Here is a 13142-nt window from a genome sequence, read left to right on the forward strand (position 1 = left end):
ATCAAGGTACCCCTCCTTCAAGGCCGGGGTTACTATTCCAAAATGTTGTGGTACCGAAACCAGACGGTTCGGTGAGACCCATTCTAAAATTGAAAGCCTTGAACACTTATATACGAAGGTTCAAGTTCGAAATGGAATCGCTCAGGGCGATTATTGCAAGCCTGGAGAATTTCATGGTATCACTGGACATCAAGGATGCTTACCTGCATGTCCCTATTTACCCTCTTCACCAGGAGTACCTCAAAATTGTGGTACAGGATTGTCATTACCAATTCCAGACGTTGCCGTTGGTCTGTCCCCGGCACCGAGGTATTTACCAAGGTAATGGCCGAAATAATTATCCCGTACTTGGACGATCTCCTTATAAAGGCGAGGTCCAGGGAGCAGTTGTTCGGCGGAGTAGCACTATCTCGGGAAGTGCTACAACAGCACGGCTGGATTCTGAATATCCAAAGTCGCAGCTGGTTCCTACGACGCGTCTACTGTTCCTGAGTATGGTTCTGGACACAGAACAGGATAAAAAGGGTTTCTCCCGGAGGAGAAGTCCAAGGAGTTGTCGTCTCTAGACAGAGACCTCCTAATACGTATACAGGTGTCGGTGCATCAATGCACGCGAGCCCTGGGAAGGATGGTAGCTTCTTACGAAGAAATTCCATTCGCCAGGTCCCATACAAGGATTTTCCAGTGGGATCTGTTGGACATGTGGTCCGGGTCGCATCTTCAGATGCATCGGCGGATAACCCTGTCTCCAAGGGCCAGGGTGTCGCTGTGGTGGTAGCTGCAGAGTGCTCATCTTCTAGGGGGCCGCAGATTCGGCATACAGGACTGGATGCTGGTGACCACTGATGCCAGCCTTCGAGGCTGGGGGGCAGTCACACAGGGAAGAAACTTCCAAGGCTATGGAAAAGTCAGGAGACTTCCCTACACCTAAATATTCTGGAACTAAGGGCCATTTACAATGCCCTGAGTCAGGTTAGACCCCTGCTTCAACACCGGCCGGTGCTGATCCAGTCAGACAACTTCACGGCGGTCGCTCATGTAAACGACAGGGCGGCACAAGAAGCAGGATGGCGATGGCAGAAGCCACAAGGATTCTCCGATGGGTGGAAAATCATGTGTTAGCACTGTCAGCAGTGTTCATTCCCGGAGTGGACAACTGAGAAGCAGACTTTCTCAGAAGACACGACCTCCACCCGGGAGAGTGGGGACTTCATCCAGAAGTCTTCCAAATGATTGTGCACCGTTGGGAAAGGCCACAGGTGGACATGATGGCATCCCGCCTCAACTAAAACTTACAAAGATATTGCGCCAGGTCAAGGACCCTCAGGCGATAGCTGTGGACGCTCTGGTATTATTTATTTTATTTATTTATTAACAGTTTCTTATATAGCGCAGCATATTCCGTTGCGCTTTACAATTAGAACAGCAGTAATAGAACAAAACTGGGTAAAAACAGTGGGTGTACCAGTCGGTGTATGTGTTCCCTTCTCTGCCTCTCTTACCCAGGGTAATGAGAATAATAAGAAGGAGAGGAGTAAGAACTATACTCATTGTTCCGGGTGGGCCAAGAAGAGCTTGGTAACCAGAACTCCAAGAAATGATCTCAGAGGACCCATGGCCTCTGCCGCTCAGACAGGACCTGCTGCAGCAGGGGGCCTGTCTGTTCCAAGACGTACCGCGGCTGCGTTGGACGGCATGGCGGTTGAACGCCGGATCCTGAAGGAAAAGGGAATTCCGGAGGAAGTTATCCCTACGCTATTTAAAGCTAGGAAAGAAGTGAACGCTAACCATTATCACCGCATATGGCGGAAATATGTTGCGTACTGTGAGGCCAGGAAGGCCCCAAAGGAGAAATTTCAGCTAGGTCAATTTCTGCACTTCCTACAGTCAGAGGTGACTATGGGCCTACAATTGGGTTCCATTAAGGTCCAGATTTCGGCTCTATCGATTTTCTTCCAAAATGGAACTGGCTTCACTGCCTGAAGTTCAGACTTTTGTTAAGGGAGGGCTGCATAGTCAGCCCCCGTTTGTGCCTCCAGTGGCACCGTGGGATCTCAATGTGGTGTTGGATTTCCTGAAGTCGCATTGGGTTGAGCCACTTAAATCCGTGGAGCTATAATACCTCACGTGGAAAGTGGTCATTCTGTGGGCCTTGGCGTCGGCCAGGCGTGTATCAGAATTGACAAAAGCCCTTATCTGTATTTTATATGGGACAGGCGAAATTGAGGACTCGTTCCCAATTCCTTCCTAAGGTGGTATCAGTTTTTCATGTGAACCAACCTATTGTGGTGCCTGCGGCTACTTGGGACTTGGAGGATTCCAAGTTACTGGACGTAGTCAGGGCCCTGAAAAGTATATGTTTCCAGGACAGCTGGAGTCAGGAAGACTGACTCGCTATTTATCCTGTATGCACCCAACAAGCTGGGTGCTCCTGCTTCTAAGCAGACGATTGCTCGCTGGATCTGTAGCACGATTCAACTTGCACATTCTGCGACTGGACTGCCGCACCCTAAATCTGTAAAAGCCCATTCCACGAGGAAAGTGGGCTCTACTTGGGCGGCTGCCCGAGGGGTCTCGGCTTTACAACTTTGCCGAGCTGCTACTTGGTCAGGGGCAAACACGTTTGCAAAATTCTACAAATTTAAAACCCTGGCTTAGGAGGACCTTGAGTTCTCTCATTCGGTGCTGCAGAGTCATCCGCACTCTCCCGCCCGTTTGGGAGCTTTGGTATAATCCCCATGGTCCTTACGGAGTCCCCAGCATCCACTAGGACGTCAGAGAAAATAAGATTTTACTCACCGGTAAATCTATTTCTCGTAGTCCGTAGTGGATGCTAGGCGCCCGTCCCAAGTGCGGACTGTCTGCAATACTTGTATATAGTTATCATTAACTAAAAGGGTTATTGTTGAGCCATCTGTTGAGAGGCTCTGTTATGTTCATACTGTTAACTGGGTATCATATCACGAGTTATACGGTGTGATTGGTGTGGCTGGTATGAGTCTTACCCGGGATTCAAAATCCTTCCTTATTGTGTCAGCTCTTCCGGGCACAGTATCCTAACTGAGGTCTGGAGGAGGGTCATAGTGGGAGGAGCCAGTGCACACCAGGTAGTCCTAAATTTTTCTTAGCTGTGCCCAGTCTCCTGCGGAGCCGCTATTCCCCATGGTCCTTACGGAGTCCCCAGCATCCACTACGGACTACGAGAAATAGATTTACCGGTGAGTAAAATCTTATTTTTTGGTGTAGTAGTATTGGTGTCAACATCTTAACCCTGTAAATACAGACAGACAAGGCAATGTAAGCACATGTGTAACTAGAAATGCTAGCGTCTAGGTCAAGAAGGATATTTTATGACCAAAGTCCTCCATTGTAAACAAATTAACCAGAAAAATAAGTTCTCTGTCCCCCCCCCCCCCACCCCTTCAGATTTTCACCCACGATAGCTGCCTTTTTCGCACAGCCCTATTTAGATTTGGATATAAGTTTACTAAATTTTACTTGCATTATCTTGAAACACAGGAATCAAGACACTGCCTATAAAATATGTTCTCAACTGTAAAAAGGAAAGAGACAAGTTTGAGACATGTAAATTACCAGACTTTAGTAGTGTAAAGAAGACTGGTAAGGAGGGCCAGTTTAGAGTCTTGTCTTAAAAGATGGCCCTTGAGGGAGCTTTTAAATGCTTGAAGACTCTTGAGTGTCTGTAGGCGCCAGGAAGGGAATTTCATAGAATAGGTGTAGCATATGAGAAATGCTGGAAATGTGAGGGAACAAAGGGGATCTGAAAGGTGGCAACCGTGTAGAGAGTGGAGGATCTGTTTTGGGGGAGTTCCTGGTGATTAAAGAGCAGATATATGGAAATGTGAAGTCACTGAGAGCTTTGTAAGACAGGGATTTTGAACCAGATTTATTGTGATAGAGGGTCAACATAGAGACTAACCGAGAGGAGCAAGAAACAATAACTGATGCAATAAAATATTAGAGTTGTTGCTTATGGTGGACATGCACTATACAATTATCTGGCCAATCCACCCGATATCAGCGTATCGCCCAGGTAATTGTACTGACTGATCTGAAAGTATTGATTAGTCAGATATGCCGGATCATCCAGCACGTGATATTTTAAACTTGCAAGTTGGTCGCATTGGGCAGTGTATGCCCTGCCGCAGCTGACTGACAGACATTTTCTTTGTTCCCTCACGTGGGAGGAACGGGGAAATGTCTCCTTTACAGGCGAGTAGGGCAGATATTGTGTGGCTATACACTCTGAGAGATCTCACAGTGCATGCCCATGATATCAGGCTATCAGATCAATGTCTGTAGCTCTGACAGGCATTTATCTGGCTGTATATGCCCAACATTACTCAGACAATTTTTGTACATTAATGATGTCATTGGAGGCTGACCCCCTCCCCCTGTGTCCAAAAAAAAAACAGTTCAGTGATTAGAGAAGCGTCTATTTGCATATTATAACCTATTGATATGTCCATTTGACTAAGAGAGTGCATGCTTTACCAGTTGGTTTGGGATGCGGTCATGTGACCTACGCTCGGGATCCCAGCGGTCACCATGCCGATGCCAAGATCCTGAGCGATCAAAATGCCAGCAAACAGTGCCAACTTGCAGGGACTATTCCCACTCATGGATGTCCATGACACACGTTGCCCCCCCCTACCCCCGGCATTCTGCTGCCGGGATTCTGGGGTTTGTATGCTGATCGCCAAGATCCCCAGTGCTGGTCTCCCAGCACCGACCCATTGATTTAGCCAAGACAATCTGATGGTACAGTGCTGGCTATCTATTGCATCGGATTTACCTAATGTATGGTAAACAGTGAATGTTTGTGGCACAATGAACAAGAACAAATATAATCTGCAGACTTTCTTTGATGGCTTATTTCAGTGGATCATGTCATCCAGTATTTGTAGAATTTGGGAGTTTTAAATGCAATACAGTTTTTTTTATTGAATCAATATTTCTTTGTGTCTAACAGCACACCATTATTAGGGCATGTAAGTTGAGTTTAAAATATATACTGTATATTCCGTTTTTTGTTTCATTGGCTTTCATTTATCTTTTGAGGTAGAGATCTCCAAATCTCAACACTGTTTATATAAGGTTAACAACCTACAGTTTATAACTTTTTATACTGCTCAGGACACACTATAAGATTTTACCCAATGTTGCTAAACACTAGATCGATTCAGACCGATCGGCACAATCCTGATAACCGCAAATACACAACGTAAACCCTACCCAATAATTGTTTAGTTCTAAACGATCATTTCGATTCCAAATCATCTCTTCGATATAGGGCTGGATGTAATGATGACGCCCGAGTTCGGCAGCCGTGCGGGATACCGGTCTGAATGCTGACTTTTTTTAAAGTGGCAATCACTTACAAAACAAAAGCCATGCTGTCTAAGTGATTGCCCCTTTAAAAAAACATCCCAGTTCGGCTGGCATCCCACATGGCTTTCGAACTCCGCAGTCATTACATCCGGCCCATAGTGTTTCTGTACACTACACTAGATCCGTACACACTGCACTCTTGAACAATGTCAAAAGGATGATACGGACATAGCGCGTGCAGCACATGCTGTAACAGGAGTTAATCTGATGTGTTTTAGACCAACCGTCAGGCCCTGGTGCTGCGTACATACTACAGTTTTTGGCCCTGACAGATCTAGCCATGTCAGGCCCAGATTTGCATAGTGTGTATATCTTTAGTAGTATTAGGCTAATATAATGCATTAGTCAGCTTTTTTAAATTATTCAATGGTTATTAAAAAATAAACAAAGGATATGAGATGTTTAACCACTTCCTATTTCCCCTTTCTCTAGGTACATTGGTATCAATGCATCAGATATAAATTTTTCATCTGGTCGATATGATCCTTCTGTGAAGCCTCCGTTTGATATTGGATTTGAAGGAATTGGTGAAGTTGTAGCTTTGGGACTCAGTGCTAGTAAAAACTTTACAGTTGGACAACAAGTGGCTTATGTCAAAAGTAGTTCCTTTGCTGAATATACAGTGGTACCAGCTGATATTGCTATTCCAGTGACCTTAGTAAAACCAGAGCTCTTAACTTTGCTTATCAGTGGCACAACCGCTTACATCAGTCTCAAACAGTTTGGGCATTTGTCTGATGGAAAGAAAATTTTGGTGACTGCCGCAGCTGGTGGAACAGGACAGTTTGCTGTACAACTTGCAAAACATGCCAATTGCTATGTTATTGGGACATGCTCTTCTGAAGAGAAGGCAGGATTCTTAAAATCTATTGGCTGTGATCTTCCAATAAACTATAAATCTGAAAATGTAGCTTCAGTCCTAAAGAAAAAATTTCCAGAGGGCGTAGATGTTGTGTATGAGTCTGTTGGTGGAGAAATGTTTGATATGGCAGTCAACTGTTTGGCCACAAAAGGTCACCTTATAATTATCGGCTTTATCTCTGGTTATCAGACCCCTCAAGGTATTTTGCCTGTTAAAGCCGGGGCTTTGCCCGCAGTTTTATTACGCAAATCTGCCAGCGTTCATGGCTTTTTCTTGATGCATTATTTGTCAGAATACAAAGAAGCCATAATGGCTTTGGTGAAATTGTACCAAAGTGGAAAACTGGTTTGTGAAGTGGACAATGGAGAGCTATCTCCAGAAGGCAAGTTTATTGGTTTGGAGTCTGTTTTCCGTGCTGTAGATTATATGTACACAGGGAAAAACATTGGGAAAATTGTGGTTGAATTACCTCACCTTGTGAACAGCAAGCTGTAAAAACAGAACAATGATATAAATCACAAGAGAAAATGGTACTTTCTGCCGGGAAATGTCTAAAACATGTTGTCACTAATGGATAGCTTATTAAAAAACAGAATCAAGGTGTTGGTAAAATGTTTTCATAAAAAAAGCCTATTAATTTTTAAGGTGTCTCACCAATAACCTTTCCAGTACATAAATGAATGAGAAATATAACATTTTTGAGCAATTAAATGCTTACATATAGAGCCAATGACTGCTGGGTTGTATTTATATTTCTAAGAACTACACTTTTGGAGATTTGTTTTCACTGCTGTATGATTATTTTCCTGTTTTAATAAAAATAATTTGTTTATTAATGTTATTTGTTTTATTAGAAACACATCCTTTAGGAGAGATGAGCCATACATCTTTATATTTACAGTTTTGTGTTTTGATAGTAGGACAATAAAGGAAAGCAATGTAAATAAACACTTGCTACTGTATTCAGTACTGTAAAATAATATTGTACAACCATTGATCTGTGTGTAGCATGACGTTGTTACAGTCTATTAGAAAAACACACCTGGCTATTACACAGCGCTATCTTTGAGTCTCTTCTAACTCTTATTTTCTGCCTTGCTTTACTGTTTGGATGATCTTAACCTTCTGTACAGTTGATCTTATAAAATCCTCTCAAGATAATTGTTATTGTCACTAAACATTGCCACTCAATAAAGATTTTGCTAATAATAGCAGATAATAGAAAAAAAAAAAACTTTCAGCATCCAAAGTCAATTTGTAATGTGTGCTTCGTAACAATACTTTGTTTCAATTGCATAACTTACCAAGCTGATAATTTCACTTTAGACATGAAACAACTGTCCAATTACTTGGAAAGACGCAGGCACGTTTTCTTTGATCCTACCATGGAATAGCAACTCTGCATTTTAAAACCAGACTCCAGTATGCTTTTAATTTTGAAAGTTTTGTTAATATTTTGATAACTTTTTGACCTGTGCCATATTTAATATTAATACAAAGAGAAATCTCCTATGGGAATTCTGTACCCACCAGTTTTCAATTGCTCTTTTCTGCACTATTTGCTTACTCTACTGCTATATTCACCAGTATAATTTTAGAATTGTGTTTGCCCTTTTGTGGCAATAAATGTTTGCAGCTTTCATCACCCTAGACCCCTTTTGAATCATGATCACATGTCTATGTTTTTACTTTTTTTTTTTTTTTTTTCCCCCCACTCGGCAAGCCAAGACCCAGATATTCTTCACATTTAATTGTCCTGCTGGAATGTCGTAATGCCTTTTTAAATTAAGGTAGATCCCCACCAGGATATTTTTTAAAAAGGAAGCCTGGCCAAGTATAACAGCCATGTCATGTACAAATATTATAATTATAGCTTCAGACTTTCTCTTTTCTCGTCTTTGTAATGACATGTAACTAGTGTACTTTTTTCTATTTTTTCTTCCTACAGAGTAGCAGACTGTTCTGCCATTGAGTGCTGATAGTATCTATTTTACAAGATTTACTCATTTTCAAGATTCCTAATGTAGTAGCTAGCATGCATGCACAACAATACAATTTATATGGTAAATGGAACCAAATAATGACTTTACTGAATGTTATGGCTCAGCTGAAGGAAAATGTCACCGTAAATAGCTGCCAAATTATGGAACATGCCAAAGTGTCACAACTGCACTAAAGACAAATGGCACTGAAGGTTATAGGCATTGTGACACTACTGAATTATGAAACCGAGCACTGTCCTCTTGTTAAGCATTTTATGCCCTCATTATCGTAAAGGGCTGTTTTCAGAATAGTTGAAACAACCACTTTACAAAATGCTGACGTTGAACTGTGTGCTTGTTTTTGTATGCATATGAATACAATATCAACACACACATTTGTGTACCCATATCACGCAGCCATATAGTATAAAATGCATCTTCCGTAGAAATGAGTGTGTGGAGTCTAGAAAGTTAAAAAGTAAAGCATGGTATTCCTACAACTTAACATAAGAAGACAAGGGGGCAGTTATGAAAGCTAGCGTAAGGGAAAAGGCTGGTGTTGCCCATTGCATCCGTATGTTTATTTATAGATTGGAAACTGCATTCTAAAATGACCAGGGCAGATTTAAATTCCAGGTGCTTTATCAGAGCCTCGTGTAATGTGTTACTGGGCACACTTCCGCTTCGTACAATGGGTAATACCTCTCCTTTTTGCTCACACATCTACGTGAGCAAATATAAGCAAGGTTACCCTACCCTAATATCCAGCATAGGGAGAACGTGCAGTGTTTAGACAAAGTCTCTCATCTGGACTAGTGCAACCTACTACTCTGGTATCCCACTTTCCCCCAATTTCAGACCTTTACTGCTGCTCATCTTGTCTTCATTTCCAGTCGCACTGATTCAACATCTCATCGCCTTCCCCTATAGATTCCAGTTTAAGTTCATCACTACCACTTTCAAAGTGCTCAAACATTACTTCCCCTCCCAACCAAATGTAAATTCACCCGCATTCTTGCCCTATCTTTTCACCTTTTCTCACTGTCGCTTGGCATCCTCACTGCTCTCCTACTCCCACTAATGCATCTTAGGCCAGGTACACATCAGAACGATGTGTACCCAGCCAGGGCCGGTGGTAGGGTGTTCGGCGCCCTCCTGCAAAAAATGAATTTGCGCCCTTCCTCACACACGTAAAAGGGACAGATGCGCGCCTAAGGTACGCACCAAAAATTTAGGGGCGTGGCTTAATGGGGAAGGGGCTCGACCACAGAATAGTACCAATTCACATTACAACGCACAATATAGTGTCCATCAGTCACATTACACAGTGTTACTTATACAATAAAATGAATTGAGTTAATAAAGGTCATTTACGACCAAACTGAGCGCTAGTATTTGCAGAAATGCTCTGATCCCTTGAGGTGGCAGAGGCGCTATCACCATACTAGTAACTGGATGTATACTGCACTTTCCAATTGCACTTGATAAGCAGATTTCTGCGCACACCTGCACCAATGCAAACACATCATGATGTACCCAACTCTCAATATCGAGTTCAACCGAATGTTAACAGCTAAAGAAGAGGTCCCAAAGTGAGAATAAGTCAGATTTGTTTTTCATTCTTTCCACCATTTTCAGGTGGACCCACAAACCACACAGGTGCGTCCAGGGGCAATGCCTGGATGCAACTTTGTACGACAGCACCTTTTTACACATTACGGCAGACAGCGTCCCCCTTTTTACACATTACGGCAGACAGCGTCCCCTTTTTACACATTACGGCAGACAGAATAGATAGATAGACACACAGAGATAGATAGAGAGACAGACAGAATAGATGATACTTACCATCTCTCCGCGCTGGCTCATGCAGTCAGGTTCCTCGTGCTGGCAGATCCCGGGCATGGGAGAAGGAGGAGGAGGGAGGGGTAGGAGGGAGCTGCAACAGTGCAGTGTAATTGGTAGTGGTGCCGCTGCAGCAGTCCCCTCTCCTTCCGCATTGGCTGGCCGCCGCCGCTGTGAATGCTGGGATGAGGGAAGCGCATCCTAGCATTAACAGCAGCACCAGCCAGCCAATGCGGAAGGAGAGGGACAGCTGCAGCGGCGCCACTACCAATTACATAGCGCTGCTGTGGCTCCAGTCCCCCTCCCTCCTTCTCCTCCGGGACCTCCCTGACGCTGCTCCTCTTCTCCTCCGGTGGCGCACACAGCACAGGCGGCTTGTAATGAGTTCATTTGACTCATTACAAGACGCTGACATAGTTGCTGGCCGTTATCCAGCACAGCGCTTCCCTGCATTGCAGACCTTGCTGAGCGGGTAGCGCCGGCCCTGGTACTATCCCTGCCCCCCTTCCACGCATACTACACTGCAGCTGCTACCCTGAACCACACTCCCCACATACTACATCGCCGCTACCCTGCATCCGCCTCCCCGCACACATTAATATGAACCCTCACCCCAAGCACACATTAATAGGACACCCCCCCTCCCCCAGCACACATTAGTATGACCCCCCTCCTCAAGCACAGAATAGGGCACCCCTCCCCCTCCCACATTAATAGGATCCCCCCAAGCACAGATTAATTAGACACCCCTCCCCAAGCGCAGAGTAATAGGACCCCCTTCCACAAGTAGAATAATGACCCCCCTCGCCAAGCATACATTAATAGGACGCCCCCAGCACACAGTAATAGGACTTCCTCACCCTCCACAGCACACAGTAACAGGACTCCCCCCTCCCCCTCCCAGCACACAGTAATAGGACCCCCCCCCTCCCAGCACACAGTAATAGGACCCCACTCCCCCTCCCAGCACACAGTAATAGGACCCCCCTCCCCCTCCCAGCACACAGTAATAGAACCCCCCCCCCTCCCAGCACACAGTAATAGGACCCCACTCCCCCTCCCAGCACACAATAGGACCCCCCCTCCCCCTCTCAGCACACAGTAATAGAACCCCCCCCTCCCAGAACACAGTAATAGGACCCTCCCCCCTCCCAGCACACAGAAATAGGACCCCCCCCCCCTCTCCAGCACACAGTAATAGGACCCCCCCCCTCCCCAGCACACTGTAATAGGACCCCCCTCCCAGCACACAGTAATAGGACCCCCCTCCCCCTCCCAGCACACAGTAAAAGGACCCTCCTCCCCCTCCCAGCACACAGTAAAAGGACCCCCCTCCCCCTCCCAGCACACAGTAAAAGGACAGTCTCCCCCCCTTTGTTTTTATCTGCAGCAGCTGCACTAACCTGAGCCACTGCTCCTCGTGTGGCTGGCTGTTAGTGCTGCTCCTCTCCTCACGCTGCTTCCTCCTGAGGTCAGTGTGTATCACGTGATGGAGAGGGAGGGGAGAGAGCGGGCATGCTGGAGATTGCTGTGCTGTGTCTTCAGGGAGGAGTGAGCAGGAAGGGGGGAGGGCCCTATTGCAGGAGGAGATCCATCATCATCCGAGATGAAGATCCTCTGTACGGCCGGCGGCGCAGCAGCATCTTACAGTGAGGCAGGCGCTGCTCGTCAGTATGGTTGCGGAGCAGGGAGAGCGCCTCTGTAGCCCAGCGCCTCCCTGCTTTGCAGACCTTGCTGAGCGGGTAGCGCCGGGCCTGTACCCAGCCGACGGGCCAACGTATCATATCGGTGGTTCACACCAAAATGATCCCTTGTTCCTTCCTTCATTACATTGAACCAAGTTGCATGCCATATCTTCTGATTGGCTGTGAAGTAAGCAATCTGGCATACACAATTCGGCCAGAACTACATGACATATTTGGATATTGGCTTCCGCTGGAACTCATATCCACTCCCTATCAGAATATCTTCCCATCTGCAGAGGTCCAAACATGACCTGAAGAGCACTTGTTCTTCAGAGCCTACCAGCCCTCAAATCCTCTGCCCTCCCTCATCTCATACCATTTGACTTGACACTCTTACTCCCCAAGCCCCAATACTTTAAATCCACATAAACAGGTCTCTCCAACCTCTTATTTCCCATCCTGTATATGGTGCAGCATATTCCATTACGCTTTACAATTAGAACAGTAATAATAAGAATTTACTTACCGATTCTATTTCTCGTAGTCCGTAGTGGATGCTGGGGACTCCGTCAGGACCATGGGGAATAGCGGCTCCGCAGGAGACAGGGCACAAAATTAAAAGTTTGACCACTAGGTGGTGTGCACTGGCTCCTCCCCCTATGACCCTCCTCCAAGCCTCAGTTAGGATACTGTGCCCGGACGAGCGTACACAATAAGGAAGGATTTTGAATCCCGGGTAAGACTCATACCAGCCACACCAATCACCCTGTACAACTTGTGATCTGAACCCAGTTAACAGCATGATAACAGAGGAGCCTCTGAAACGATGGCTTCCAACAATAATAACCCGATTTTTGTAACAATAACTATGTACAAGTATTGCAGACAATCCGCACTTGGGATGGGCGCCCAGCATCCACTACGGACTACGAGAAATAGAATTATCGGTAAGTAAATTCTTATTTTCTCTGACGTCCTAAGTGGATGCTGGGGACTCCGTCAGGACCATGGGGATTATACCAAAGCTCCCAAACGGGCGGGAGAGTGCGGATGACTCTGCAGCACCGAATGAGAGAACTCCAGGTCCTCCTTAGCCAGGGTATCAAATTTGTAGAATTTTACAAACGTGTTCTCCCCTGACCACGTAGCTGCTCGGCAGAGTTGTAATGCCGAGACCCCTCGGGCAGCCGCCCAAGATGAGCCCACCTTCCTTGTGGAGTGGGCATTTACAGATTTTGGCTGTGGCAGGCCTGCCACAGAATGCGCAAGTTGAATTGTGCTACAAATCCAACGAGCAATCGTCTGCTTAGACGCAGGAGCACCCAGCTTGTTGGGTGCATACAGTATAAACAGCGA

The 13142-nt window shown here is 45.5% G+C and overlaps 1 protein-coding gene across 1 annotated transcript in view; it reads left to right on the plus strand.

The window, feature by feature from the left end:
* Positions 1-7110, plus strand: part of PTGR3 (prostaglandin reductase 3) — a 36925-nt gene extending 29815 nt beyond the window's left edge. Inside the window, exon 2 of the mRNA XM_063923351.1 lies at positions 5845-7110. Within this exon, the coding sequence (XP_063779421.1) occupies positions 5845-6769 (925 nt within the window). The 3' untranslated portion in view covers positions 6770-7110. The remainder of the gene's footprint in view (positions 1-5844) is intronic.
* The last annotated feature ends 6032 nt before the right edge of the window (positions 7111-13142 follow it).

This window comes from Pseudophryne corroboree, chromosome 5, assembly GCF_028390025.1.
Source record: "Pseudophryne corroboree isolate aPseCor3 chromosome 5, aPseCor3.hap2, whole genome shotgun sequence".
Taxonomy (NCBI): domain Eukaryota; kingdom Metazoa; phylum Chordata; class Amphibia; order Anura; family Myobatrachidae; genus Pseudophryne; species Pseudophryne corroboree.